Genomic DNA, 25,809 nt, shown 5'->3' on the forward strand with positions numbered 1-25,809 from the left:
TGCCGACCGTGCTACACAATCTCCTTTTGGAGTCCAGTTTGGAGTCCAGTTTCTCCGCAGAAGCAAGCTAAATTCGCCAAGCCATATCATGGCCAATAGATTGCTAATCTTAATCTTAGCCAAAAGAGAAGAAAAGAGCCTTGGGAATACCGGTGGACTTGTCGCATTAGCACCAGGCAACAACGGCCCTTGAAGGCCTTCATAAATCTCTAATTAAAGATCTAACTTGGTCTACTTGAGTATCTCTAAATCCCCTCATTAATAATAAACCTTACAGCAATTTTGTCCTAGTGCTTCATTGTTCACATTGTTAAATCGTTTCACATTCCAAAGAAACATAAATGATGCAAATGCTTTAAGTAAAGTATGCCAAGGTCCAGATCCAGTTCCAGTTCCAGTTCTGTCCGTCTGTCCCTACTTCCGGGAGTTGAAATTGATCTCATTGAGCTCCTTTTCGCAGCCACGATAGGCCATGCCAACGCCAAATCCGGTGCCCAGCCAGACTGGCCAAATGCGTCGCCGGAAGAAGAGCAGGGTCACCACAGAGCCAATAACCAGGCCACCAAATCCCTTAACCAGGGCATTGGATAGACAGCGATTAATATTCTCCTTCAGGCGATCCTCAGGAGCCACCGCCGGCGGTGGTGACGATGATGATTTGTCCACCATATCTAGGTCCGTCTTGTCCACCGCCTAGCGATTGGCTTTATCTTTTGCTGCTACTAACTGCTGCTGCTGCTGCTGCTGCTGCTGCTACTTCTAAGTTATATTTTTATTATTATTTTAAGGTTTTTGAATTTATTTTTTACTGCCGGGATGGTTTTGTGTATCGAAAAAGGCTCAAAACGAACAACGACAGGCAACGACAGAAAGTTATAGCTTACTGGGTTTCTAAATGAGATTGTGATAATAAGTGATATATAGACAGGAATCTCTAGGCCAAGATGACTTAGTTCTCAAACTGATTTGGCTGCCTTTTGGGTATGGGTTAAAAGTTGGTCAACTTTTGCCTTTCCAACTTGTTATGTTTCTTTTACTTAAATCATTTCCCTTGGGCCAAACCCTGTTGCCACATTAACAGCTGCCACTGTGGCCTCATAATTTCCAACTAAGACTTTTGGAGTGTCTATAATCGAGCACGAACGGTTTTTTGGCAACCTTTATGCTCTCTTAATACTTAAATCCCATTAATCCTAGGGTTTTTAGGTATATTTTTTTACACTGAGAAATAACGTGATTATATTTCAAGTTATTAGCATATGTAGTACTTGAATTTCTTTGATTATTTTCCTGTAAAAGGTTTTTACTTTTTTTTCAGTGCACTTTAACTGACACCTACCATTATCCTATCGTCTTTGGTCTTTGGTTTTAGCTTCAGCTCGGCAGCTGCTTAGCCAGGTAATCATGTCAGCAAAATGCAGAATATACAGGCAACATTGTTTTCCATCGATATGGCCCAGACTTTGGTGAAAAATTGAGATAAAAAAGAGTTTTAAGGGTACACCAGGAGCAAGAAAAGAGGTTCATTGAGCAGGCAGACTAGGAAAAGTCCTAGGAAATTTATGAAACTAAGGTAAAATAAAGTGGATTTAATGTTTAGGATAAATTAAAGTATGTTTAATTCTTATAAAATGATTCTTTGAAGTTGAATCATTAAATATAACTTAGGTTAAGTACCTAAAATCTAATTTTGCCTCAGAAATATTATCTAAAAACAATATAAATCTCCCTTTTTAAAGGGTATTTCCCGTGAACAGAGTCGGCTTTTGGAGCCTACATAATCGGAAAACTGCTTGGGAAAACAGTGCCGGCGACCGTGTTGACGTGTTAAGTGCTTTTGGCCAGAAGAGATGCCCCACTGCAATTGCAAAAAAATAGAAAAGGCTGCCCGTCTGCTTGGGTTTCTTCCACTTGCCTGAGCCTGGTTCTGGGCTATAATTTCAACTCACCGCCCACCATTTGAATTATTTTTTCTCTCCCCCTTTACCGATTTTTGTGCAGTGTTATCCTAGGTGTTTTTTTTTTTTCTTTCTTTTTGGGGGGCGCAACGAAGCCTAACTCGAAAATTGCAAATTCGGGTGTTCAATCGAGTCAAATCCTTTTCTATTACCAACTCAGACGTTGGGTTGGCTCTATGTTTAAAGAAATTGTCGGCCTCATGAGCAATTTAATGCCTGATTTGCCTTTTTTGCCTTTTGCAGTTTTCTGGCCAGGTTTTTTCGGTGGTTTTTCCCCCCTCTTAACGTAGGTGTTTCCTCGATCCCAGGGTGTTGGCACAGTTTTTCTTTTTTTCCAAGTGGGAAAAATAAATTAGGGAACTCAACTAGAGATATCACAGAACATGATGTTCATTTTATACATCTATTTTCTTTGAGTTTCAATTTTTAAAAAGGAATATAAAATAGAAATAATCTAGAATATTCCCAATTGCCTGATTTCCTTATAGGTTTATATATTTATTTAACAATTCTGTTCGAATTTCCAAGTATTATTCCTGTGAGAATAGCAAAAAAGTCTCTCTAAAACTCACTTCAATATACCTTGATTTGGTCCTCAGCAAATTGGCCAAACTACTCAAGATCATAATAAAGACATTTATGGACCCGCGACCGGATTCAATTGTGCGGCCTTCAACGATTTTTGCAATCAATGCGATTCCGACTACAAACGGGAATAACGCGGATGGCCCAAAGGCATCAATACACCAGAGTTCGGTTAAATAGGGACCAAATAAAAAAACAGATTCAATAAAGAGTTTTAAAAAAATCAAATGAACAATAAATTATTAATAGGGATTACAAAACAGATCGATAAAGTAGTAATACTTCGAAGATTCTGTTTGGTTTAATAGTATTTTTTATATAACTAATCTTGAAATATTTGTTTTCATGGAATACGATCATTTTTTTGAAATATCCAAGTTTTTAAAAACTCATAACTAAGCCAAAAAGGCATTAATTTTAAATCGGAAAACTGTTTTGTGCCAGCTTTTAGTAGGCCAACAAATCTGCATACTCAGTTAAAAATGTACAAAAATTACATTTTTTTTAAATTTTAACGATGTAACCCCTTTCAAAAAATTGAAAATTTTTGAAAATAATTTTTTTCTTCCAAAGATGGCTAAAAAGATTCGCCTGTTGATACTGATCATGAATATATATGATTTATACGGTCGGAAATGGCTCCTTTACTGCGTTTTAAGCTTTTTACTGGAATTATATGTATATAAAATATTGTATATTTATACACTAATATACAATATAACTTTACTGCTAAGTTTAGATGAAAAAACTAACTATTTTTTGAGGTAGCAATACATCCCTTGTTCTCTTTAGCTTAATAGTTGTTCGATATTATCTACATATTTAAATATAATATGATAATATTGATATGATAATATTGTATATTTAACTTTTATATAAATACAATTATTTGATATTTATACTCCTTGATAATCAATGTTTAATTTCTTATATATTTATATAAAATATTATAGTTTACTAGGAAACCCCCTTTTATATTTCCTTGACCTCATGTGTGTTTATCTATGCGTTGGGTGGGTGTCCCTTGGGCCGATCGTGCCCCTCCAATGGGAGGGGACTAGGATCGGGTGCAGAGGGTATCCTCCTCTGAGTACAACTCAATGAGGCAAATGCAAGTCAAAACATCAGGCCAGAGACTGCACTGGACCTGGTCGCGAGCTCTTGGCCCGCTCTCATCAATTCCGACTGCGGGGCCTGTTTTTTATATCCCTTTTTCCCCCTTTTAGAATTTTTTTCCTGTATTTTCTTAGCCAAAGTCAGAGTTGTAGTAAGAGCCTGGTTCTGTTGGTGGATGCCCGAGCTCATTATAGATGCAGCGCCGATTTGTTTTGTTGTCCCCCCATTTGACTTTGAATTGATAGCATCAGGCAGCATCCAAGTCTTGCTCCCTGCCTGCGTGGATTCTGCCTTTTCTTTTTTGTTTTATTTATTTATTTTTTTTTTTTGCCTGCATTTAAGATATATAAATGTATTTGAACAATTGAGTTTGCTGCGCATGCGCTTGCCGAGTGCAAATATTTTAGATTCGCATAAACTTTGCATAGTTTTTGCTCAGCTTCTCTCACCAGCACGGTGGGTTGGGTATAGGGAATTTAAGGGGATTTAATTGGTATATTAAAAAATAAATATAATTTTATTGTAAGCTTGTCAGAAATCTCTTTTTTTCTATACATTTTATGGGGTCTAAAATGTTTGAATGTCTTCTAAAATGGTTTTTCAAACCATTTTTAAAAATCATAAAAGCAGAACGTATAGAAATAATTTTTTAATTTTTATTATTATTTTGCCATAAGTAAGTTAATTTTAACTTTATCTCTATTATAGCTAATCTAATTTCCTTTAAAAAAAATTAAGTTCTCATCACTAAACTTTACAATTAATAAAGAAAATAGATATATACATATTTATTTATTTTAATTACTAATTCCCATATGAAATTAGATGTACCTATATTCTTAGGTACCTTTTTATGGGTTTAAATAATAATGAGTACAAATAAAACCACTGTTATGTACACATTTTTATTGCCGAATACGAAGAAGACGCTTCGTGAGAAATTGTTACTTCTAATTCATTTTAATATTATAAGTAATATAAGTTCCAATTAAAATATTTTCTCATAGCCTTTCTCTTTGTGATTTTTTCTTGCCTTATTTAATTGGCTGCATCATCACAATTTTATGGCACTTAATTTATTTTTAAAGAAAGCAAATTAAGCATTTAACTCCCATTCGCAACCACTGTTTATGCGACTGCGTGCGCTGTTTGGTCCACGCACTCTTGGCCGTCACTGTATGTTGTTCCTGTTTTTGTTCTCTAACTTATTTCTCTCTTTTTGTTTTTATTTATTTATTTTGTTGTTGGTTTTTTTTTTATTTTTGTTGCTGGCTGTGCAGTGCGGTGCGGTGCCTAGGGCTGTTTAGCTGCGCATTTTTATTTAACATATCATTTAAAATTCATGTAAAACACATGTAGCTGGTCTGCGGACTGCTTTGCATACGGTGGGCATAAAGTAAGAGCCAGCGGACAAAACGGGCCAGGCACACAGCTCGTGCACTGAGCGAAAAAAAAACTAGAAAGTTGAATAGAAATTTATTTTGAACAATTTTAATAATGTGACCCCTTACAAAACTTTGAAAAATATGGTTAAATATTATGTCGAATTGTTTTTCGAATGTGTTACTCATTATAGCTTAAAATTTTGATTGCAAATTTTAATATATATATAACTTTTTGAAATCAAACTTTGATAACACCAATAAACTCTATAATATGTGTATTCAAGGTATATTAATAATTAATGTTATATGGCAATTTTTTGGGAAAATTCAAGTTTTTCAAATATCATAACTAAGCCAAAAGTGCATTGATTTTAAATTGGTTTGCTTGTCTGTGCTAATTTTTTAAGGACTAACAAATCTGCGTACTCAGTTTTTAAATTTCAAAATATCAATTTAAAAAATTTTTTTTTTTTTTGCAATTTTAATGATGTTATCCCTTAAAAAATTTCGAAAAAAAATTTTCAATTTTCTTTTTCTTCAAAACATGGCTAAATTGATTTGCCTGTTGATACTGATCAAGAATATATATGAAATATAGGGTCGGAAATAACTCCTTCAATGCTTTACAAGCTTCTGAAGAAATGGAAATACCCTAAAAGGTATCAAAATAGGTATAAATTGAAGGAATTATTTTTGTATGACAATCGAAGTTTAAAAATCTCATAGCTCAGCCAAAAAAGCATTAATTTTAAATCGGAAAGCTGTTTTTTGCTAGTTTTTAATATGTTTATAAATCTACATACTCAGTTTAAAATGTAAAAAATTAACATTTTTTTTGACAATTTTAACGATGTAACCCCTTTAAAAAAATTTAAAATTTTGGAAAAAAAAAATGTTTTCCTCCGGAGATGGCTAGAAAGATTCGCTTGTTGATGCTGATCAAGAATATATATGATTTATAGGGTCGGAAATGATTTCTTAAATGCATTTTAGACTTGTGACTAAATAAAATTTCCCTAAAAACTTCCTGGTAATTCCTCTCTGTGTATGGACATTGGGACATGTGGACAGACCCATGAACACATCACACCCAAGCGCCAGAAGGGATCTAGAGAAGGGGCCAATGCAGGAGGAGGGGTCCGTCCTCCCTCTCCCAATCGAATTCATAAGCAAAAAGAAGCCTCAGCCTCGTCCTCGGACTGTATCTGGAGTCGCATATCTGGCCGGGATTTAGCCATGGGTTTTGGATTTGGGTTTTGGTTTTCTTGGCTTCCTCGGCTCCTCGGCTCTGTCCGGGTTCTGTGCGGTGTTGGGGGTTCCTTGTGGACCCCGATGAAGATGTCGCTTGTTGCATGCTGCATTTAATTTGTAAACAAAGTCTTTAGTTTATGACTTGGAGTTTTATTTTAGCATATCTAGGCTCCTCCCGCTAGCATTTTGTTTGGAAATTTGTAAACAATTCGGAATTCCAGAACGCATCATTGCCAGGCCATCGCCATTTGCATATGGGACGCTGTCCACTGGGATCTCTCGATTCGGTATGGATCGGGGAATGGGTGTAGTGTGGTGTGTGTGAAGAAATCCCATCCAGAAGCCATTGTTGTGGCCTAAGGCCTGACCTTTTGGCCCGAACCCATACCGTGATTTGCGTCGATTCTCATCCATCCCGTTGGCCCTTGGCAGCCGTAACAAATCAGCAGTGACGTGGCCCGACACTAAATGCAATTTATAACACTTTTTTTTATTTTTTGTCCTGGGTTCTGAGCTCCAGAGCTCCAGAGCTCTGGCCAGGGCTCTACTCTTGCCGCGAAGATTGTCAAACAACTTGACTTGAAGGCAAGTTAACGAGCAGCCCCCCGACGAACGACGACAACTTCATCATGATGACGATGACGATGAGGAGGACGTGGTCTCTCCATCGGTTCTCGACTCTCGACTCTCTCCTCAGCTGCTGTCATCAGCATCAACACACGATTGGATGTGGACCTGGATGAGGAGGAGGACAATCCATGGACGCAGGACGTGAATGGACCCCGAAAAAAGCCATCAAAAGCGTTCAGCCAACGAACGTAAAATGCAACAAGAATGGGTTCATGGGAATGATGTTTTCCTATAGAGAAAAGAGGCTTTCACTTCCGGGAAATGCCCTAAGAAAAATAGATACATTTCTTATAGAGATATATTACAAAATATAAGAATAATATAATAAGATAATGTGAGATACCGATGAAACATTATTTTAATTCAAATAATTCCTTAATCCTGACTTTATGTTTCTATGATGTCTTAATTTATAGTGTATTTATTTAGCGACTTTTTTTCAGATTCTTCTCCTATATCTATAAATATATATATTCCGCTTTTTGCCTCTTTGCCTCCCCCGCCATAAAAGCCTCCTGCGACAGCGAACTGCACTTGTCTGGGGCTTGGTTTTGATGAACGTTTGGGCTTTAAAATAAAACTACCGCGACTTTCTCCTATAACCTTCCCTCCCCATCACCCCCTTTCTCTTAGCCCCCTCTCTCTTGCCACCCCCCCCCCCCCCCCATTTCATTTATCCATCTCACTCGCACATGAATAATGCAAATGGCCGGAGAAGGCGAGAAGAGTGCAGAGAGGCGCCCAAAAAATGGGTAGATGTATATGTACTCTTCGCACACATGCACTGAAAATTAATCACAGTTTGTTCTTATTAAATATTAAAAGTTATTTTTACATATTGTGATATATGTAAATGCTTGAATTATAGTTCGTATATATATTTTAAATAATTATTTCTCATGAAGAAATGATATCATTTTATCAGGAGTATCAGGAGTTTTCTTATAAACTGTATGATTTGAAAAAAATTATATAAATAGGAAGCTAATTATTATAAATATAATAATCATAAATAGAAAGCTTATTATTTTAAATATAATAATCATGAGGCTTTATTTGAAAATGATCCGTTTTTCGATATATTTGATAACCTTTCTCAAAAAAAAACCTTATGGAACTTAATTTCTCTTTCCAAATAATAATTATATGATTGTTGATCGCTTTTTTGGATCTCACCAATAAAATATCTGCTATTTTTCCCACATAAATAAATATAGTTAAACTAAATATACTATTATCTAACTATAATTCATAATAATTTCTCTGATCTTAGCTATAAAGTACTTGCTCTTTTTTCCACAAAAAAAAATATAGTAAAATTAAATATACTAATATTAAATATGGTATAAATATAAATATAATTAATAATACATATATGTAACAATAAATATATATTTAAATAAATAAATCATTCAAATATAGAACCTATTAAAATCAACTACATTACAAATAAAACAATTAAATTATTATAAAATGAATTACCATTACAAGTTCTTAAATTTCTACATAATTAAATAAAGAAAATATACATTTTTGTATATAGTTTAATAAATATTAAAATATTTTTTTCAAATTTCATTATTTAGTTTCTTGCTTTAATATTATTTCTTTCTATATTTATTTTGAATAAATCTGTATTTTAAGCATAATTTCTCTTGGTGTAGTCGCAGCTGGGCTTAATGCGCCATAACTCTAATGCAGGAGCACACACCCACCAACACACACACACCTCCCACCAACACACACACCCCCCACTAACACACACACACACACACACACACATCGCATAGCATCGCATCTAATATGACCGCCCGTCACTCATTAAGCCGTCGCTGTCGTCCGCTCTTTATTGTTGTTTATATATTTCTATATAGAAAATGTTCGTAGCCGGCGGTTATCTGGGGCCCAGGAAATTGCGATTTTTCATTTCGGTGTTTTCCTTTTTATTTTCGGGAAAAAGCCAGCACAGAGAAGGCTCCAGAGAGTGGTAGAGAGAGAGGAGAGGGGATTGCAGCGCATTAAATTTTGTCAAATTTGGTGGCGTTGTTGTTGCATTATTTTAGCAAAATAATTAACACGAACCATCCATCCATCCATTCATCCATCCATCAGTCCAACATTCAGTCAGTCTGACATTCTGGGAGTCTGCCTGCTGATCCTGGCCTCGGTCAGGACTCCAGGACATATTGGGTCTCAGTGCTGGCCACTTTTCTTGACTAAATTAATCATTTTCATTTATTTTTAATGAAAAATATTTATTTCATAAATTCTACTGACTAAATAAATTAAGTAAATTAATGGTATTTAATACTTATATAAGATTTATAATATTTTAAAGGCTTATGCTACATTTATTTAGGTTTAAAAATGTTTGTTTGTATTTTTAAAAGAATATTTCGAATGATATTAGAGTTACTTTTTTTGATTATGGTTAATTATTTCTAGAATTTAATTTTAATATTTTATTAGTATTTTAATATTTAATTAATATTTAATATTTGTATATATTTTTGCTTTTAATTTTCCAACATCTCTACTATACGACCTCATCCTTATCCTGTATCCTTGTGCCTTTGGGGCATTTATTTATGGTCCTTCCTAAGCAGCCGCATTATATGCAACATTCTGTCGCCTTGTGATTATTTTTTGGGCCTCCCCAAAAAAAACAACCAGCTTTCAGGCGTGGGAGGGGGGCGTGGCAAGTGCACCTCATTTTTGCTTGATTGCTTTGGGCTCGAGGCTTTTGGCCAAGTTGATTTTTTATTTGTGCTCATCGTCATCGTCATCTTAGAGCCTGGCTTCCATCGTCTCGTCTCCGGAGCTGTCACATGTGCATGTAATATTTTAGTGTCCTTTTACTTATGCTCTATCAGTTTTAAGGCATCCTTTCTGCTCCTGCCATCTCCTTCGATATCTGCTTCATTTTTAATGGGCAGCCATACTGTTTTTTTTTACGGTCTGCACAAAACCTCAGGCCAGGAGGCACCACTTGGCTTAATTGAAAGGCGTCTCCAAAAGGCACTAAGTAATTTCTTTTTTTGTTTTATTTTTTCTGTAGTTTTGCTAATTTACGAGGAAAATCCAAGTTAAGATGAAGGGGATTTCGCCTGCTTTTAGGGGCGACTCTCAAAAATATGAAAAGTCTCAAAATGATGCCTACTTCTAGGCTTACTATTTTTGGGGCTCTGTAAGTTCACTCTTATATTTAAATCAAATAGATGGGAATACCTTTTTGAATTATTTTAAAAACCTTTAAATAAAGGAACTTTATATTTTTGTAATAAATATAAGTCTGAAAATATTTGTAATGCCATATTTTTCTTCCATTTATTTGATTTAAAATTTACCTTTAACCAAACCTAAGCTACCAATATATATTTCTAAATATAAATTAAAATATACACTGTAACTGAAAATTTTTACAATTACATTTTTCCCCACACATTACGTTTTCAAATCTCTTTTTCTTCCGTTTCAAAAATTTATTACAAAAATGTCCTCATGTAGAAATTATGGCTAGTTGTCTTAAAAAAAATACATTGAGGACAGTACTATATGGAATTTGTACAATAATTTTGTATCTAACTACAAATTTTATAATCTTAAGATGCGAAATGAATTGAATTATATGTAAATCGGTGTTTTGAATTTTCCATTTGATTTTAGAGTTTACGAACAGGACGAACAGGACGAACGGGACGACGACAAGGGGCACCTGTAGCTAGTTTAATTTTCCTGATAGCCCTTTGATTGTTTCTCTTAAACAGTGGCTTTCCTTTCTTGGGTAATTTTGCCACCTTCGACACCTTGGACACCTTTGACACCTTTGGCGCCATGGCGGCACTTCGCTCTTGATCGGAAAATAGGATCATGGCCGCTACTCGATTATTGGTTGCTCTACCACCAAGGATTCCAGCATTGGACCCCGAAATGCTATCGTTAACAGATTGAGCCATACGCATACCTTGAGATATGACATCCTGATTCGAAATGGGTTCCAGCCTAGATGGTAGCTGTGCCAACGGGGAAGGCCAAACCAGCGGACGACTGTCGTCCTTGAAGAGGTTCTCCAAATATTTCGTTGGTATTGGCATCGAATAGTGAGACTCAAATGTGGGCATGTGCCTGCCACATAGCCTAGGTGGTTGCTGTGCCACCGTGGCGGAAGGCCACACCACCTGATGATTGTCATCCTTGGAGTGATTCTCCGAAAGCCTCCCAGGACTTGGCATCCAATTGTGCGACTCGGCGGTGGGAAGTTGCCTGCCGCCAACGGCGGAAGAGAAGTTCAAGGATAAATTGCTGGAACCATCCTTGCGCAAGGTGGCTTCTGGCAAATTGCTCGCAGTCACCGGAATGGGAAAGGAATCCAACAGCTCAGAAAGATGTTGCTAGAATTGACAATCACAATCACAACGAAAATCTTCTACAAACCATTCGCAATCTTTTTAAAAACCCTTACCGAGTTGTAATAATCCTTCAGGCCAATTTCCATACTCGGCCAATGGAATTGGGCCGCCTCCAAGCCATCATCGATGCTACAGCTTGTCGTGAGGCACAACTCCCGGACACAATTATAAAACTGTATCGGATTGGCATCAGAGGGCTTAAAGCGGTCCATATTGTGGATCAATTTGTGTTGTAAAAGCTTCTGATCCGGGCCAAGAGCGGAACCCAGCGGAACCCTTCTGAACGACATCGCGATTTAGGTACAAAATTAAATCAAATCAGAAAAAGAAAAAAAAAAAGAAAATAGGGTTCAAAAAGTTGTACACTTTAAATTTGGTTTTCACTTAATGTTTGAAAAATACAATTTTTATCGGCTTTGGAAAATATACAAAATATTTAGATGTTTACCGTTTCGGGTGTAGGTATGAACTGACTATTGAGAATTTGGCTGGGACTAGTTGTAATTGACAGATGAGAGGGAATTTAAAGTCATGGCATACTATATTGGGGATTTAATATATAAATTTTATAGATTATCGTCAGGTCTACTTGGGTTTTCACATTTCCTGTTTTAAATTTTAGTTGGCGGAGAAAATTCAGCTGCTTTCAGCAGACTTTTTAATAGATTTACGTCCATTTTAGAACAAATATTCTTCAAAATAGATCGTATTACATATACTTTATTGATATATTTAGCGTTTTCAAAAATATTGTATATGTTTTACTTCAATAAAAATCAAATCTTATCAATAAACAATTTTTAATCATTTATAACCCAAAAAAAAAAAACTGATAAAAACCCAGACAAAAAATCAATAAATTATAATGCCAAATCAATTAATCACCTCGCATTTCAAATTATACAGAATTGTAAGCATTATTTGGGGCTAACACTCTTCTATACTCGCTCTACTTACAAATTCATTAATCTTTTTTAAATTTGAGGTCATTTATTTAAATCATTTTCCAAGAACTAACTAACTAAAAACCCATCGATTCATAGTCAAAAACTATATACATAATTATGGCCAAATTATGCTAATCTCCGTTGGGAGTACAAGAACGCGGGTTTAGAGGTTACGTCAATGGGATTCCCCAACCGTAAAGCGAACAAGTGACCAACTCATAGTCATAATATAAATAAATCATAAATCATTATAACTACGCGAAAAAAGAGAACTCAAGTGTGAACACAAGTAACCACAAAAAATAAAGGTACAAAAAATTAAACAAAACAAGAAAAGTTAAAGTAGGAAAGCAGAAATTTGTATACCCTTCAAGTTAGCAATTGAATAAATTGATTCATATTCGAAAACGTTCAGAACTAAGCTTACAATTTTTCATTCGGAAAACTTTTCTATATTCGTTTTTATTGAATTAATAAATCTGCATAATAAACTTAAAATTTCTCAAACAAAACTTTGTTCTAAAATTTTGAGGATGTTTCCCTTATTAAAAATTGTACAAACTTTTTTTTTTATTATTTCTTAAATAATAAAATTTTTACGATGAATCCAAATAAATATGACGTAAGATTTTTTTTATTATTGTCCAGCAGACGAATTTTAGAGGACTTAAATAATAACAATATTTATCGATAATTTTTTGGAAATTAGTAGAGTTTAAAAATACCATAACTCAACCAAAATGGCATTAATTTTCAATCGGAAAGCTGTTCTGTGCTAGTTTTTAATTCACTAATAAATCTGCATACTCAGTTTAAGATAAAAGAAATTTAAATTTTTTGACCATTTTTAAAATTTTGAATACATGAAAAATTTTATAACATTTTCAACAAAAAATTTCAAAAAAAATTTTTGCTGCCGGAGATGGCTAAAGAGATGCGCCTGTTAATACTGATCAAGAATATATATGAAATATAGGGTCGAAAATGACTCCTTCACTGATTTTCAGGCTTTTGACTAAAATGAAAATACCCGAAAAGATATAAAAATAGGTATAAATTTATGCAATTATTTTTTTATGACATCGAAGTTTAAAAATCTCATAGCTAAGCCAAAAATAAATTTATTTTAAATCGGAAAGCTGTTCTGTGCTAGTTTTTAGTTCACTAATAAATCTGTATACTCAGTTTAAGCTAAAGGAGAATTTAAAATTTTGACCATTTTTGAAAATTTGAATATATGAAAAAATTTGATAAAATTTTCAACAAAAAATTTCAAAAAAATTTTTTCTGCCGGAGATGGCTAAAGAGATTCGCCGGTTATTGCTGATCAAGAATATATATGAAATATAGGGTCGGAAATGACTCCTTCACCGATTTGCTGGCCTTTGACTAAAATTAGAATACATAGAAAACGTACAAAATATGGTGTGTTTTCTTGAATTTTTGTAATATATACATATATACTCTTATAATATTTACCATGATTATTATAGAGTTATGTTTAATTTTAAAACTATTCCTTCCTATTCTTTTAAAATAAATACAAATCAGAATGTAGTCCCAAGAATTTACTTTTGTTTATTTTTCTCACCTTTTTATATTAATAGGCTTCTTTTATATTTATTATATCACTGCGTGCCTTTGTGACCAAACTATCAGCACGAGTCTTAAGCCATAATAAGCCTTTTGTAGTTTTTACACCTTAAAAATAATCAAAGAATAAACAAAAATCGAACAAAAAACCCCCGCACTAACTGAAATGGAAAAGCCATAATAAGCTTCTGTTGTCATCTATTGAAAATGAATCTTATTGAAAATGAATCTGAAACCATTAGAGAAGAAGCTGCCACCAGATTCGCTACGGTTTCCCACACCTGCCAGAGTCTTGGCTATAGTCTGCTATATAGTTTGTCATTCACTTCCCGATTTGCTTCACCCAATTGCGCCGATCGTAAAATCATTTGACAAATTGGGATGACATTTTGCGGCACAATTGGCGATGACAGCTGAAATGGCGCTAATTATGCCAATCAGAGGGGATTGAGACTCGTTCGATCTACCTATATCGATATTGATTGCACTTCAAACTTGATTTTGTAATAAACGAGACAGTGACAGAGAGGAAAAGATCGCTCTTACGTGATGTTGTTACCTTTTGGAAACTAGTTTTGTTGGAATTTATGGAAGTTGTCACAGCACAGGTGAGGCCTTTACTGTCTATTCCTTTGGCTCGAAAGCAAATTAATTTCGCTAAATAATAACATTTTTTAATGAAGCCATTAAGCTACCACATCTTCAGCTTCGATTGCCCTTCACTTTTATTTTTGTTTTTTGCCGGATTATGGCCGTAAAACAATGATTAAATTTAATAACATTTCGTCTTTCGCACTTGGTTTTTGGAGAAGGTCAAGGCCGTTGCTCTGAATTTAGCTCACTTACTCTTATTTTTCTGCTGAAAACGTGAAATGCCAGATATAGCACAGCCTTCGATTGATTGATTTGATTTCGTTTTTAACAAATTAGCAGGGAAATGTACCGCTCTTCACTATGTATATATATTTATATTCAAGAGAGCTTCCCCCGCTTTGCATGTGTAATGGATTTTTCCAGTTTTTTTCTTGGCTTTTCTCATCGTTGCAATATATTACACAAATTCCGAGTTTACCTTGCCGATTAGGCCGTGAAAATGTTTACCTTTTGGCATAGCATCTCTGGGGGAATTTACGGAACAAATATGCGGTCGAGTCAATGCATTTTCGCATTCATGCCGATTTAGCATTGAGATCTGAGCATATATTTGCGGCCAGAATCTAGTTAAATATGAGGTAACAAATGCAGTAGCTTCTTTTCATATATTCATGGCTTATTAACCTTTAAGAAATCGATTTTTAAAGCTTTAAGTCTATGCAATTGATTTAAGTCCCATAAAAAACATCAAACAAGGCCGTAAAAATCAAATAAAAGAACTGCAACGAGGTCTATGTTTTTTTACAATAGTAAAAAATAAGTGTGTTTAGCAATATAAAAATTAACCAAATGAATCCTAAAAAAATATATATAGCTAGTCTTAATAATTCAATTAACATCTCTTTTTTTGTGGTCATAAATAAGTTGAGTCAACGAGTAACCTTACGGGTTATGAGATCAATTTGGGATTTTCCACTCATCAAATTTATGATCCGTTGACCGCAGTTGAGGATTCTTGGCTCAGATGCGGGCTTACATTAGGGATGGCACAAGATTTCGATATATCGATACTTAAAACGATATTTTTAGGTTGCGATAAGTTTTTCTTTCTGTTTGGTATATCGAAATGACTTAAAAGAGAGTCTAAACTTTCTTATAACTATTACGGTTGGAAAAAACTAAATAAATAGCTGATCAATTATTTAATTATTAAGATCTTATTAATAAAATCAATAAAATTAAGATTTTATTTTATATATCATAATTTTAAATATCTTATAAATAAGATCGATTCAAATTATATATGAAATAAATACCATATCTAAGGTTTATGTTTATATTATGAATAATATTCATTTTTTTTTATCATTAAATTTCATATTTTTGAATATTTTCAATATGATAATAAAAGCATATAGTACATATCTAACTTAAACTTCCACAAAGAGCCCAAGATCTCAAGATCGCCAGATGGAAAAAGTTGCCCAAGAGTACCGAGGAGCATCTGCAACATGCAAACAACGTTTTGTAGGTTTTGTTTTTTGCAAAAATGTTAAACAGAAATGCAATTTGGCAAACGTTATTTAAGAGCTCACCGACACCATTGCCGTGTCTTGTCTTATTTAAGCATTGTATTCCTCAAAACGTGGCCAAGATACACGTACATTTGGCCAAAAAAAAAACTGTGTCCAACATGCATGCGTCGTCTATCGCCAAAGGCGTGCCGAAAAAGGGGGTCTCAAAAAGGCGGCCATTTAAAGGGGGGAACTTGTGCTGTTGGGCAAAACAATTTGTCGCGTTTGTGGCGTTGTTCCGCAATTGTTTTATGGCCAAATGCTGCCGAGGGCCGAGACCCCGGACAAACATTTGCCAAACGCAAACACACAAGCTCGTCTTGGAGGCGGTTTAAATATTGAAAGAAGCCACCGACGCTATCATCTTTATCAAAGTATAAAAAATCTTAACAAAATTGTAAAGCTATTGGGAAACAATAATAATAATCCAAGATATATATTTGATTAAATAAATGTGTAAAGTGTAAGAAATATTTCGTTAGAAATTTAATATTTAAAACAAACATTTTTAGGCAAAATTCCAGCTTAAAAACCTATTAGAAAACATTAAAAATTAATGATTTAATCAAATAACAATAACCAGATTTTTTCTCTCTGTGAAACTAAAATAAATCGAGGACTTAAATGGCATCTGGGGAGTAGTCCACACCTCTGTTAAGTCATCAACAAGTTTGCCATACAAAACGCACAATCAATATCAACAAATCTATATACTATAGACACTTGTGTACCAGGCTTGATCTATTGTTTGACCACAAAAGAGAAAGAATGAAAACAAATACAATATATATACATATACAAATATATAGAAACACTTTTAACCATAATTATAGAAGCCTTTGTCGCCCAACCTGAATTTTGAGCCAGACTTGGACATTTGTTTTACATAAAGTCCAGTCCATAAATATTTTAATGGCCAATATTTTGCTTGTCTTTTATTGTGTTTTCTTTTTTTTTAGATATGATTTTTTTTTTTTTTTTAATTACAGAACACAAAGCATAAATTTTCATAATTTAATCAGCGCAAAAGAGCAAAACAAAAAGCAAGACAGCAAAAATTTTGCAGGCCTAGAGTTTATGGGCCAGAAACCAGTTTAAGATGTGGCCAAGAGTGATTCAGCCAAATGAGGAGACCCAGACAGACAAAATCTTGGCCAGTTTCAGATGCGAGAATTGGCTAAAAATATATTGAATTGACGTCACTGGGAATTGGGATAGAAAAAAAGCAGAGAATAAATTTGCATTTGGAAAAATATATAAAATGGAATTGGGTTTAATTTGAGCCATAAGAGGAATATTTTCTATGAATAAATAAATAAGAATAACATTTAAATAAAAGAAATTCAAAAAAAAGCTGCTATATTTAGAAAAAGAACATTTAAAGAACACAAATTATGATCATCTAAGGCAGCATCATAAAATCCTCATTAATAATACGACAGATACTCGCATTTATTTACTCATTTTTCAAACAATTAAAGCTTTAACAAATCAATAAAGAAAATTTCCAGTTTCGGAATTCTCCCTGCCCAGTTCAATGATCGTTGATTCTATCAGAAAGATTTATTATAAATCAGCAATCATTAAATATATATACCCTATATATGTTTATAATGAAATGAAATGCTGAACGCCTTCATCGTTCATTATGAACATTCAGCAAAAATGTATTAATTTAAGCTAATTTCAACAAAATGGCTTAAACTATTTGTTAAGCGTATAAATTTTATCTTTATGTAAAGTTTGGATTAATAATAGATGCAGCAGGCCATATTGGCACAACATATAAGTTGGCACACTGAATCACTTCAGCTTAAATGGTTTATATTGAATTATTTTATTACTTGGACAGGGTATAAAGTTAGGGCGTTCTGTCCCGATATAGAAATATATAAAATATATATATAATTTTGGGTAGTAAGCAGCATAGATGTGGGCTTTAAACATCCATCGATTGATTTCTTTGGGCCCAATTAGCGGACACATTGGCAGATCTAAGATTGTTGGCCAAAGACGAGGGAACTGGTTGTCGAAGCAAGCCGATTATGACACCCGGCTGAACTTGGCAGGCGCTAATCAGTGACTCCATTTAGCGACCCATCGGAAGGATGGGTTTAGACACAGAGAGAAATCATATAACAAACTTTAAATAGTAGGAAAAACATTTCATTATAAGTATTCCCATAAATTTATATATTTTGAAATGCTTTTAAAGCAAGAACCTGTTAAAAACCATAATATAAATTCTTGTTTTCATACTTCTACATATATAATTATACCATAATAATTTTATAACAAATCAAACACAAATCTTTATTGCTATTTCTCACTGTGAAATTCCCAAATGACAGTTTAATTGACGAAAAGTCTATGGCGGTCGAAGCCCGTAGAGGTTCTAATCAACTCGATAAGATCTTTGCTTTTGTTATGTTGTCTATGCAAATTCGGCATCAAAACAAAATAAAATAAAAAATAGTCAAACAGAAATGTTGTAGGAACCAACTCGATCGAAGATCAAAACAAAACTCCAATTAGCATAGGCCCATAATATTTTTGGGGGTATAAAAACCTGAAAGACCCCTCCTCACATCAACAGATTCGGCCCAAACATGGTGAGTTTCGGTTCTAGGGGGAACCACCGCGGACCTTTCTTTGGTCCATTCCACTCCCATCGACTCTCCTTCTAAGTCTTTGCTCTGGTTTTAGAAGTTCTACGTCATTGCTCTGGCCTTTGTCGGCCTTGTTGCCGCCGATGTCAGTCACCTGAAGTTGGGCCAGTCCGTCGATGGAGGCTATGGACTTTCAGCGTCCTCCTCCTCATCCTTATCCAGCTCATATCTGCCCCCTGAACACACTTCCGCACACCTGAAGACTGCTGAGGTGGTTCCTGGCGGTGATTCCAGCTCTTATCAGCCCGCTGAATATACTCCCGCACACCTGAGGACTGCTGAGGTGGTTCCTGGTGGTGATTCCAGCTCTTACCAGCCCGCTGAATACACTCCCGCACAACTCAAGACTGCTGAGGTGGTTCCTGGTGGTGATTCCAGCTCTTACCAGCCAGCTGAATATACTCCTGAGCACCTTAAGACTGCTGAGGTGGTTCCTGGTGGCGATTCCAGCTCTTACCAACCCGCTGAATATACTCCCGAGCACTTGAAGACTGCTGAGGTGGTTCCTGGTGGTGATTCTAGCTCCTACCAGCCCGCTGAATATACTCCTGAGCATCTTAAGACAGCTGAGGTGGTTCCTGGTGGTGATTCCAGCTCCTACCAGCCCGCTGAATATACTCCCGAGCACTTGAAGACTGCTGAGGTGGTTCCTGGTGGTGATTCTAGCTCCTACCAGCCCGCTGAATATACTCCTGAGCATCTTAAGACAGCTGAGGTGGTTCCTGGTGGTGATTCCAGCTCTTATCAGCCCGCTGAATATACTCCCGCACACCTAAGGACTGCTGAGGTGGTTCCTGGTGGTGATTCCAGCTCTTACCAGCCCGCTGAATACACTCCCGCACACCTCAAGACTGCTGAGGTGGTTCCTGGTGGTGATTCCAGCTCTTACCAGCCAGCTGAATATACTCCTGAGCACCTTAAGACTGCTGAGGTGGTTCCTGGTGGTGATTCCAGCTCTTACAAGCCCGCTGAATACACTCCCGCACACCTCAAGACTGCTGAGGTCGTTCCAGGTGGTGATACCAGCTCTTACCAGCCCGCTGAATACACTCCTGCACACCTAAGGACTGCTGAGGTGGTTCCTGGTGGTGATTCCAGCTCTTACCAGCCCGCTGAATACACTCCCGCACACCTCAAGACTGCTGAGGTAGTTCCTGGTGGTGATTCCAGCTCCTACCAGCCCGCTGAATACACTCCTGCACACCTAAGGACTGCTGAGGTGGTTCCTGGTGGTGATTCCAGCTCTTACCAGCCCGCTGAATATACCCCAGCTCACCTGAAGAAGGCATCTTTTGCTGCTGTGGCCACTGAGGTCATCCCTGGTGGAGATTCTAGTTCCTACCAGCCTGCTGAATATACCCCAGCTCACCTGAAGACTTCTGTTCCCGCTCCTATTGGTGCTGACACTTACACCCCAGAGCAGTTTATTCCCCAAGCTGATCGTGAAGCTCACTATAGGTATATTCAGCAGGAGCAAACTGTTGTGCCTGGAGGTGATTCCAGCTCTTATCAGCCAGCTGAATACACTCCCCAGAACCTGAAGACCTCCACTGTGGTGCAAACCACCTACGTTCAGAGCCAGGCAAAGGCCATTGTGCCCACAGTCAACCAGGTTCACTCCTATGTCCAGGGACACGCTGCGATCAGCAACCAATTGCAGGCTCCCATCGCTGCTGTTGCCAGCCGTGTGTACGAGGAACCCTCCTCGAATGGCATCGAGGAGTTCAATCCGGAGACCCATGTGCCAGTGGTCATTGGAGCGGACACCATTACACCAGCCCACCTGAGGACCGGTGGTCAAGGAACCCAGTATGCCGCCAATGGTGGTTATGTCTACTAAGCATAGTCTTTAAGAGCCCCCCGAAAGTCTAATAAATATAATTACCTTTTTTTTTATTTAAATATTATATGTGTGTGCTTAATAATTATATTTAATTTTGATTTTATTTCCTCATGAGTGTGAGGAGAGAAACCGGTTATGGGCTTAAGCATTTCCCATTCACTGTTGCCCAATTGTGATTCCTAGAATGGTTGTGAGTCCCTGAACCCTTAAGCCTCCACTGGTTACAGCAACTTGTCCTGTTTCAACCTGTGTTCAGAGTTACACTGGGGGAAATAGGGGAGTATTTAAGAGCGGGAATTACATGTGTATTTAAATGAAACTTTACTAAAATTTTTATATACTTTTAAGTAGGGTTTAACAATGATAAAAAAATAGATTCAAAGCTCATTCTTTTGCTTACTTAGCTTGTTCTTTTTGTAAAACCGTCAAAATACACTCTCATATATATATATGTAGTAGGGTAATTTTCTCTCTGTGCATCCCTTGAAATGTCTACTGCATTTCAAGTTCAGGGACATGATGCGGTTTCAACGGGTAAAAGTTGATCTGGCCTGGGACCTGCACACATGCTGTTACTTATTATGTAAAACCCGCTGTGGAAGTCGTAACTCTGTGGGCCATCGTATTCTCAAGGCCGTCGGATGACTCCTCTGATGGTTTTATGGCTTTTTAGAAAGTGCGAGTATGCATCTGTATACCTATATATATATATATATTCACATATCCGACATTCTATGGTGGGGCCATCAATCTAGCCAGAGGGGAAACGAGGCCAGATCTGGAAATAAATCTTAAGCTGGCCGAAAGATAACCAACGAAATGCGGCTAAAACGAGAAAAAAAAGCCGCGTGTATTGTGTTAAATTGAATGTTAATTAGTGGAACCCCCTCGCAGTTTGATTGACGACCCCACCAAAGGTGTCCCAAAGTAGTTCGATAACCGAAACTGAAACCAGAAAACAACAAAAAATAAAAAGAAAAGAGGAATTAATACAAGAAACAAAAAAAAAAGAAGAAATATTGTAAATGAGCGAAAACCCGTTTAGTTCGGCTTATGTTAAATTTAATTATTATGTGATTTTCCATTTGGTAGTTTCGCTATATATTTATTTATCACCCCCCGCCCAGGTTAGTGTTGCCTTTTTAGCCTTTTAATTTCTGAACGCAAAAAATAAAAATGTAATAAAATGATGAAGGTGGTAAAGATACTAAATTTTAATCTAAAATAGTATTTAGATTTAGATTTTTATTGTTTTAAGTAGCTATGTTACGTGGGGAGTGCATAAAGAGGTATAAATTAATACAACTATCATTTTCATTGACTTGAAAACTAAAGAATAATATTTGGCAAGGTTATTGGAAGTCTACAACAATATTTGTTTGTGTTAAATTTTATATTAATTTTACCCTTTTAGGGTAATATAATTTCAGTCAGAAGCTTGTAAATCAGTGAAAAAGTAATTTCCGACCCAATAAATCATATATATTCTTGATCAGCATGAAAAGCCGAATCGATCTAGCTATGTCCAGCTAAAATTATTTTTTTTTTTTAAATTTCAAAATTTTATAAGGGGTTACATCGTTAAAATCTTCAAAAATTATAATTTTGTTACATTTTAAACTGAGTATGCAGATTTATTAACGAATTAAAAACTGGCACAGAACAGCTTTCCGATTTAAAATTAATGCCTTTTTGGCTTTGTTATGAGATTTTTAAACTTCGATTCGTCATATAAAAATAACTTCATAAATTTATACCTATTTTTATACCTTTTAGGGTATTTTCATTTTAATCAGGAGCTTGCAACACAATGAAGGAGGCATTTCCTACTATATATTTTATATAGATTTTTGATCAGTATCAACAGGCGAATCTTTCCAGCTATCCCCGGCAGAAATTTTTTTTTTTTCAGAATTGTTAATTTTTTTTGAAAGGGGTTACATCGTTAAAATTTTTGAAAAATTGTACTTCTTTACATTTTTAACTAAGTATGCAGATTTATTAACGAATTTAAAACTAGCACAGAACAGCTTTTCGATTCAAAATTAATGCCATTTTGTCTTCGTTATGAGATTTTTAAACTTTGATTAATTGAAAAAATTGGCCCATCAAAAAATTTAAAATATTGGTTCAAAAAATTACAATATTTAAGCTAAGTTTTTCTCGATTGAGATCGATATGTGATTGAAGGCAATCTCATATATGTAAATTCATAAATACATTAAAATATTAAAAAAAAATATAAATAAAAAAATATCTTTTTAAATACAGGAAAGGACAATAGATTATAAAATAAGGTATAAAAATAAAACCACAAAGCCATAAGCACCACTTTCTACCCATAACTATGTTTGCTTACAATTACTTTTACTACTATATTATATCTTCTGCATATGGATCTACACATTAAATAGATCTAAATATTGATTTATATATTAAAAATACAATTTATAATTTTAGTTTTAATTTTAATACCTCCATCTTCTCACCACTAACCCTACCCTAGCCCTAGTCCGTTGTCCATTACTGTTTACCTCGCATTTATTATGTTCAACGGCTTGTGGCTTTTGGCCGGCTTTGAAGCCGCTGCAGTTGAAGCTTTTCTTCGGATCTTCGGAATCTTCGAATCTTCGAATCTTTGAATCTTCGGATTCACCCGGCCGGCCGGCTATAAATTGAGAGCCGCTCCAAGGGACCGGCATCAGTCGCAGCCCCAAGCTCATCCAGCTCAGTCACAGCCGCCCCCCAACAACCAAGTCAAAATGGTCAGTGAAGGATTCTAGTTACAAAAACTATATAAATATTGCAATTAAAATAACAAAACAGTGCTTGAAAGAAGTGTACAGTGCAAAGAAGTTATTTTATATATTTTTAAATTTTTCTTAATTTTTTTTATCAAGTGATTTGGTTTTATTAATGTGCCGTGATTCGTATCCTTCTTACAGAAATTCCTGATTGTGTTCGCCCTGATCGCCTGCGCGGCCGCCGATGTTAGCCACCTGACCAAGTATCTGCCCCCCAACAATGAGTATCTGCCTCCTGTCCAGAATACCTACTCTGCTCCCTCGGTGAGCTATTCCGCCCCTGTGCAGAGCTACTCCGCCCCTGTGCAGAGCTACTCCGCCCCTGTGCAGAGCTACTCCGCCCCTGTGCAGAGCTACTCTGCTCCCTCGGTGAGCTATTCCGCCCCTGCTGTCCAGCAGAGCTATGTTGCTCCCAGCAATGAGTACCTGCCCCCCGTTCAGCAAACCTACTCCGCCCCTGTGGCTCAGAGGACTTACTCTGCTCCCTCGGTCAGCTACTCCGCTCCTGTCCAGCACAGCTACTCTGCTCCCTCGGTCAGCTACTCCGCTCCTGTCCAGCAGTCGTACTCGGCTCCCTCGGTGAGTTACTCCGCTCCTGTCCAGAGCTACTCTGCTCCCATTCAGCAGACCTATGCTGCTCCCTCGGTGAGCTACTCCGCTCCCGTCCAGCAGACGTACTCCGCCCCCGCCGTGGATGTGGGCACTCAGTATGCCTCCAACGGTGGCTATGTCTACAGGAAGTAAATGGGGTCTCAGCATCTGATCCCAGTGTAAATAACAAGCAAACTGCCCTAAATTACCATATGTAATACATATATTTTTTTTTTTTGTATTGTAAACTTTGTAAACAACGAAAAGTAAACGAAAAGAAAACAATAACCCGAAGATATGTGGATTTTTAATGGGATTTAGGTTTTGAAGGGGATTTAAGGGGTTAAAGAAACCCCAAAAACGTAAAGGGAATACGTTTGTTATTCTAATTTTTTAATTATAAAAAAATTTAGACTAAAATTTGGATAGATTATTTTAATAAGATCTATATTTTGGTATCTATATATTATTAAATATTATATAAGATAGATTTATTTAATATCTGCTCTTAAAGTCCTTCCTAGAAATATTATTTTAATACATTATAATTATGAAAGAAATAATCAATTTAAAAATATATTTAAGGTCTGCGTGGTATATATCTTTTTATATAGATATATATATTTCTTTTGATTTCCAACAATTTTAATTAAATTCCTAAAACAAATCAGGAAATTGATTGATTTATCATAAATAAAATTATACAAATAACACCATTAACCAGAAGCCTATTGGCTTTAATGGAAAAACCGGTAACTAATATTTGTATCAAAAGGGCAAAACCTTTCAATCGAATCTATAAATCGAATAAGAAACCAAAGCAAACATGCTAATGAATGGTTATTGTTATTGTTAATGGATGTAAATTATATTATTCATTTGACTTTAAACTGGTTGTTTCTCTATCAGCACTAAATTTTACAAGAAAAACGTATAAAGGAATATTCTCGCCTAATGCTAATTTTCTAATTTAATCAATACATTTGGGTTTGGTTAAAAAAAACTTGATCTATTAGTAATTTATCTAGTTTAAGATATTAACACTTTTTAATATAAAAATCTAGGTGTATATATGTACATATATATGTAGGCAAATAAATATCATAATTAAAATATTATAGATATATTATTTGAAAATGCTTTGGGATAGGTTAAATTAAATTAAGTAGCAGCCGAGATATATAGTTTTCTGCAAAATGTTCATAGCATGATTTAGGATTAAACTTTTAATCTTAATAACTGAATCAATCCATAGAATTTTAATCACATCTGATAATATCTTGGTTCTGACACTATTTAAACTATTACCAAAAAATAAAAAAACAAACAAAAACATACATTTTCCGTCCACATTAATGTCTTTTAAAGCCTTTAATATTGTCTGGCATTTTTCATACCCTTCCTAAAGGTATTATAATTTAAGTTGGGAGTCTGATAAACTTGTGTACAACTTTTGTTGTCAGAGTATACAGACTTTGGTTTCCCGAAGCTAGTTTGCCTGCTTGTTGTCATATTATTTATGTTTTAAAATTTAGCTAAGAGTGTAAATATTTATATTTAAGCTTGGCGCTATTAACATAAGGCTTTTGTTTAGCACTTAAGCTTTTTATAAACCCCTTTTGATTAAGCTTGGAAGCTGTGGCGGTTTATAAGCTTTTATTTAGTGAAAGTTCAGTGTTTTATCAAACAGCTTTATATATATATAAAAAGTTTATGTATTTATGTAGTTTACATAAAGTTTATGTTTCATTTTGTACCTCCAAAAAGGCTTTTGTTTGAATATTAACTAACCAATACTGCCTGGACTGAATCTTGGCTTAAAAAGATATTTCTATTACAAACATTTTTAATTTTCTGGAT

The 25,809-nt window shown here is 35.4% G+C and overlaps 4 protein-coding genes across 4 annotated transcripts; 2 read left to right on the forward strand and 2 right to left on the reverse strand.

Annotated features, from left to right (window-relative positions):
- Positions 1–280: 280 nt before the first annotated feature.
- On the reverse strand, positions 281–909 carry LOC110179559 (MICOS complex subunit Mic10). Its single transcript, XM_020947141.2, has one exon. The coding sequence runs from the start codon at positions 667–669 to the stop codon at positions 415–417; it is 255 nt and encodes an 84-aa protein (XP_020802800.1). The 5' UTR covers positions 670–909; the 3' UTR covers positions 281–414.
- A 9,477-nt stretch (positions 910–10,386) lies between these two features.
- LOC110179520 (uncharacterized) lies at positions 10,387–11,811 on the reverse strand. Its single transcript, XM_020947097.2, has 2 exons — positions 11,388–11,811; positions 10,387–11,316 (listed from the first exon to the last, which is right to left on the reverse strand). Exons 1-2 carry the CDS (start codon positions 11,622–11,624, stop codon positions 10,588–10,590), a joined length of 966 nt encoding a protein of 321 aa, XP_020802756.2. The 5' UTR covers positions 11,625–11,811; the 3' UTR covers positions 10,387–10,587.
- A 2,286-nt stretch (positions 11,812–14,097) lies between these two features.
- Positions 14,098–20,551, forward strand: LOC110179604 (uncharacterized). The gene is made up of 2 exons (XM_086835203.1): positions 14,098–14,187; positions 18,749–20,551. The coding sequence occupies exons 1-2, from the start codon at positions 14,098–14,100 to the stop codon at positions 20,549–20,551; spliced, it is 1,893 nt and encodes a 630-aa protein (XP_086691329.1).
- Positions 20,552–23,100: 2,549 nt separating this feature from the next.
- LOC110179540 (uncharacterized) lies at positions 23,101–24,240 on the forward strand. The gene is made up of 2 exons (XM_020947120.2): positions 23,101–23,319; positions 23,500–24,240. The coding sequence occupies exons 1-2, from the start codon at positions 23,317–23,319 to the stop codon at positions 24,100–24,102; spliced, it is 606 nt and encodes a 201-aa protein (XP_020802779.2). The 5' UTR covers positions 23,101–23,316; the 3' UTR covers positions 24,103–24,240.
- The last annotated feature ends 1,569 nt before the right edge of the window (positions 24,241–25,809 follow it).

The sequence above is a fragment of the Drosophila serrata genome, unplaced genomic scaffold (genome assembly GCF_035046125.1).
Source record: "Drosophila serrata isolate PLE 108 unplaced genomic scaffold, ASM3504612v1 contig_276, whole genome shotgun sequence".
In the NCBI taxonomy this organism is placed as follows: Eukaryota; Metazoa; Arthropoda; class Insecta; order Diptera; family Drosophilidae; genus Drosophila; species Drosophila serrata.

Coding starts and splice junctions, on each gene's coding strand:
- LOC110179559 (XM_020947141.2), bottom strand. CDS start 669: ATGGTGGACAAATCATCATCGTCACCACCGCCGGCGGTGGCTCCTGAG.
- LOC110179520 (XM_020947097.2), bottom strand. CDS start 11,624: ATGTCGTTCAGAAGGGTTCCGCTGGGTTCCGCTCTTGGCCCGGATCAG. Junction 11,317..11,387: donor TGAAGGATTATTACAACTCG/GTAAGGGTTTTT, acceptor TGTCAATTCTAG/CAACATCTTTCTGAGCTGTT.
- LOC110179604 (XM_086835203.1), top strand. CDS start 14,098: ATGAATCTGAAACCATTAGAGAAGAAGCTGCCACCAGATTCGCTACGG. Junction 14,188..18,748: donor TGGCTATAGTCTGCTATATA/GTTTGTCATTCA, acceptor CTCTGGTTTTAG/AAGTTCTACGTCATTGCTCT.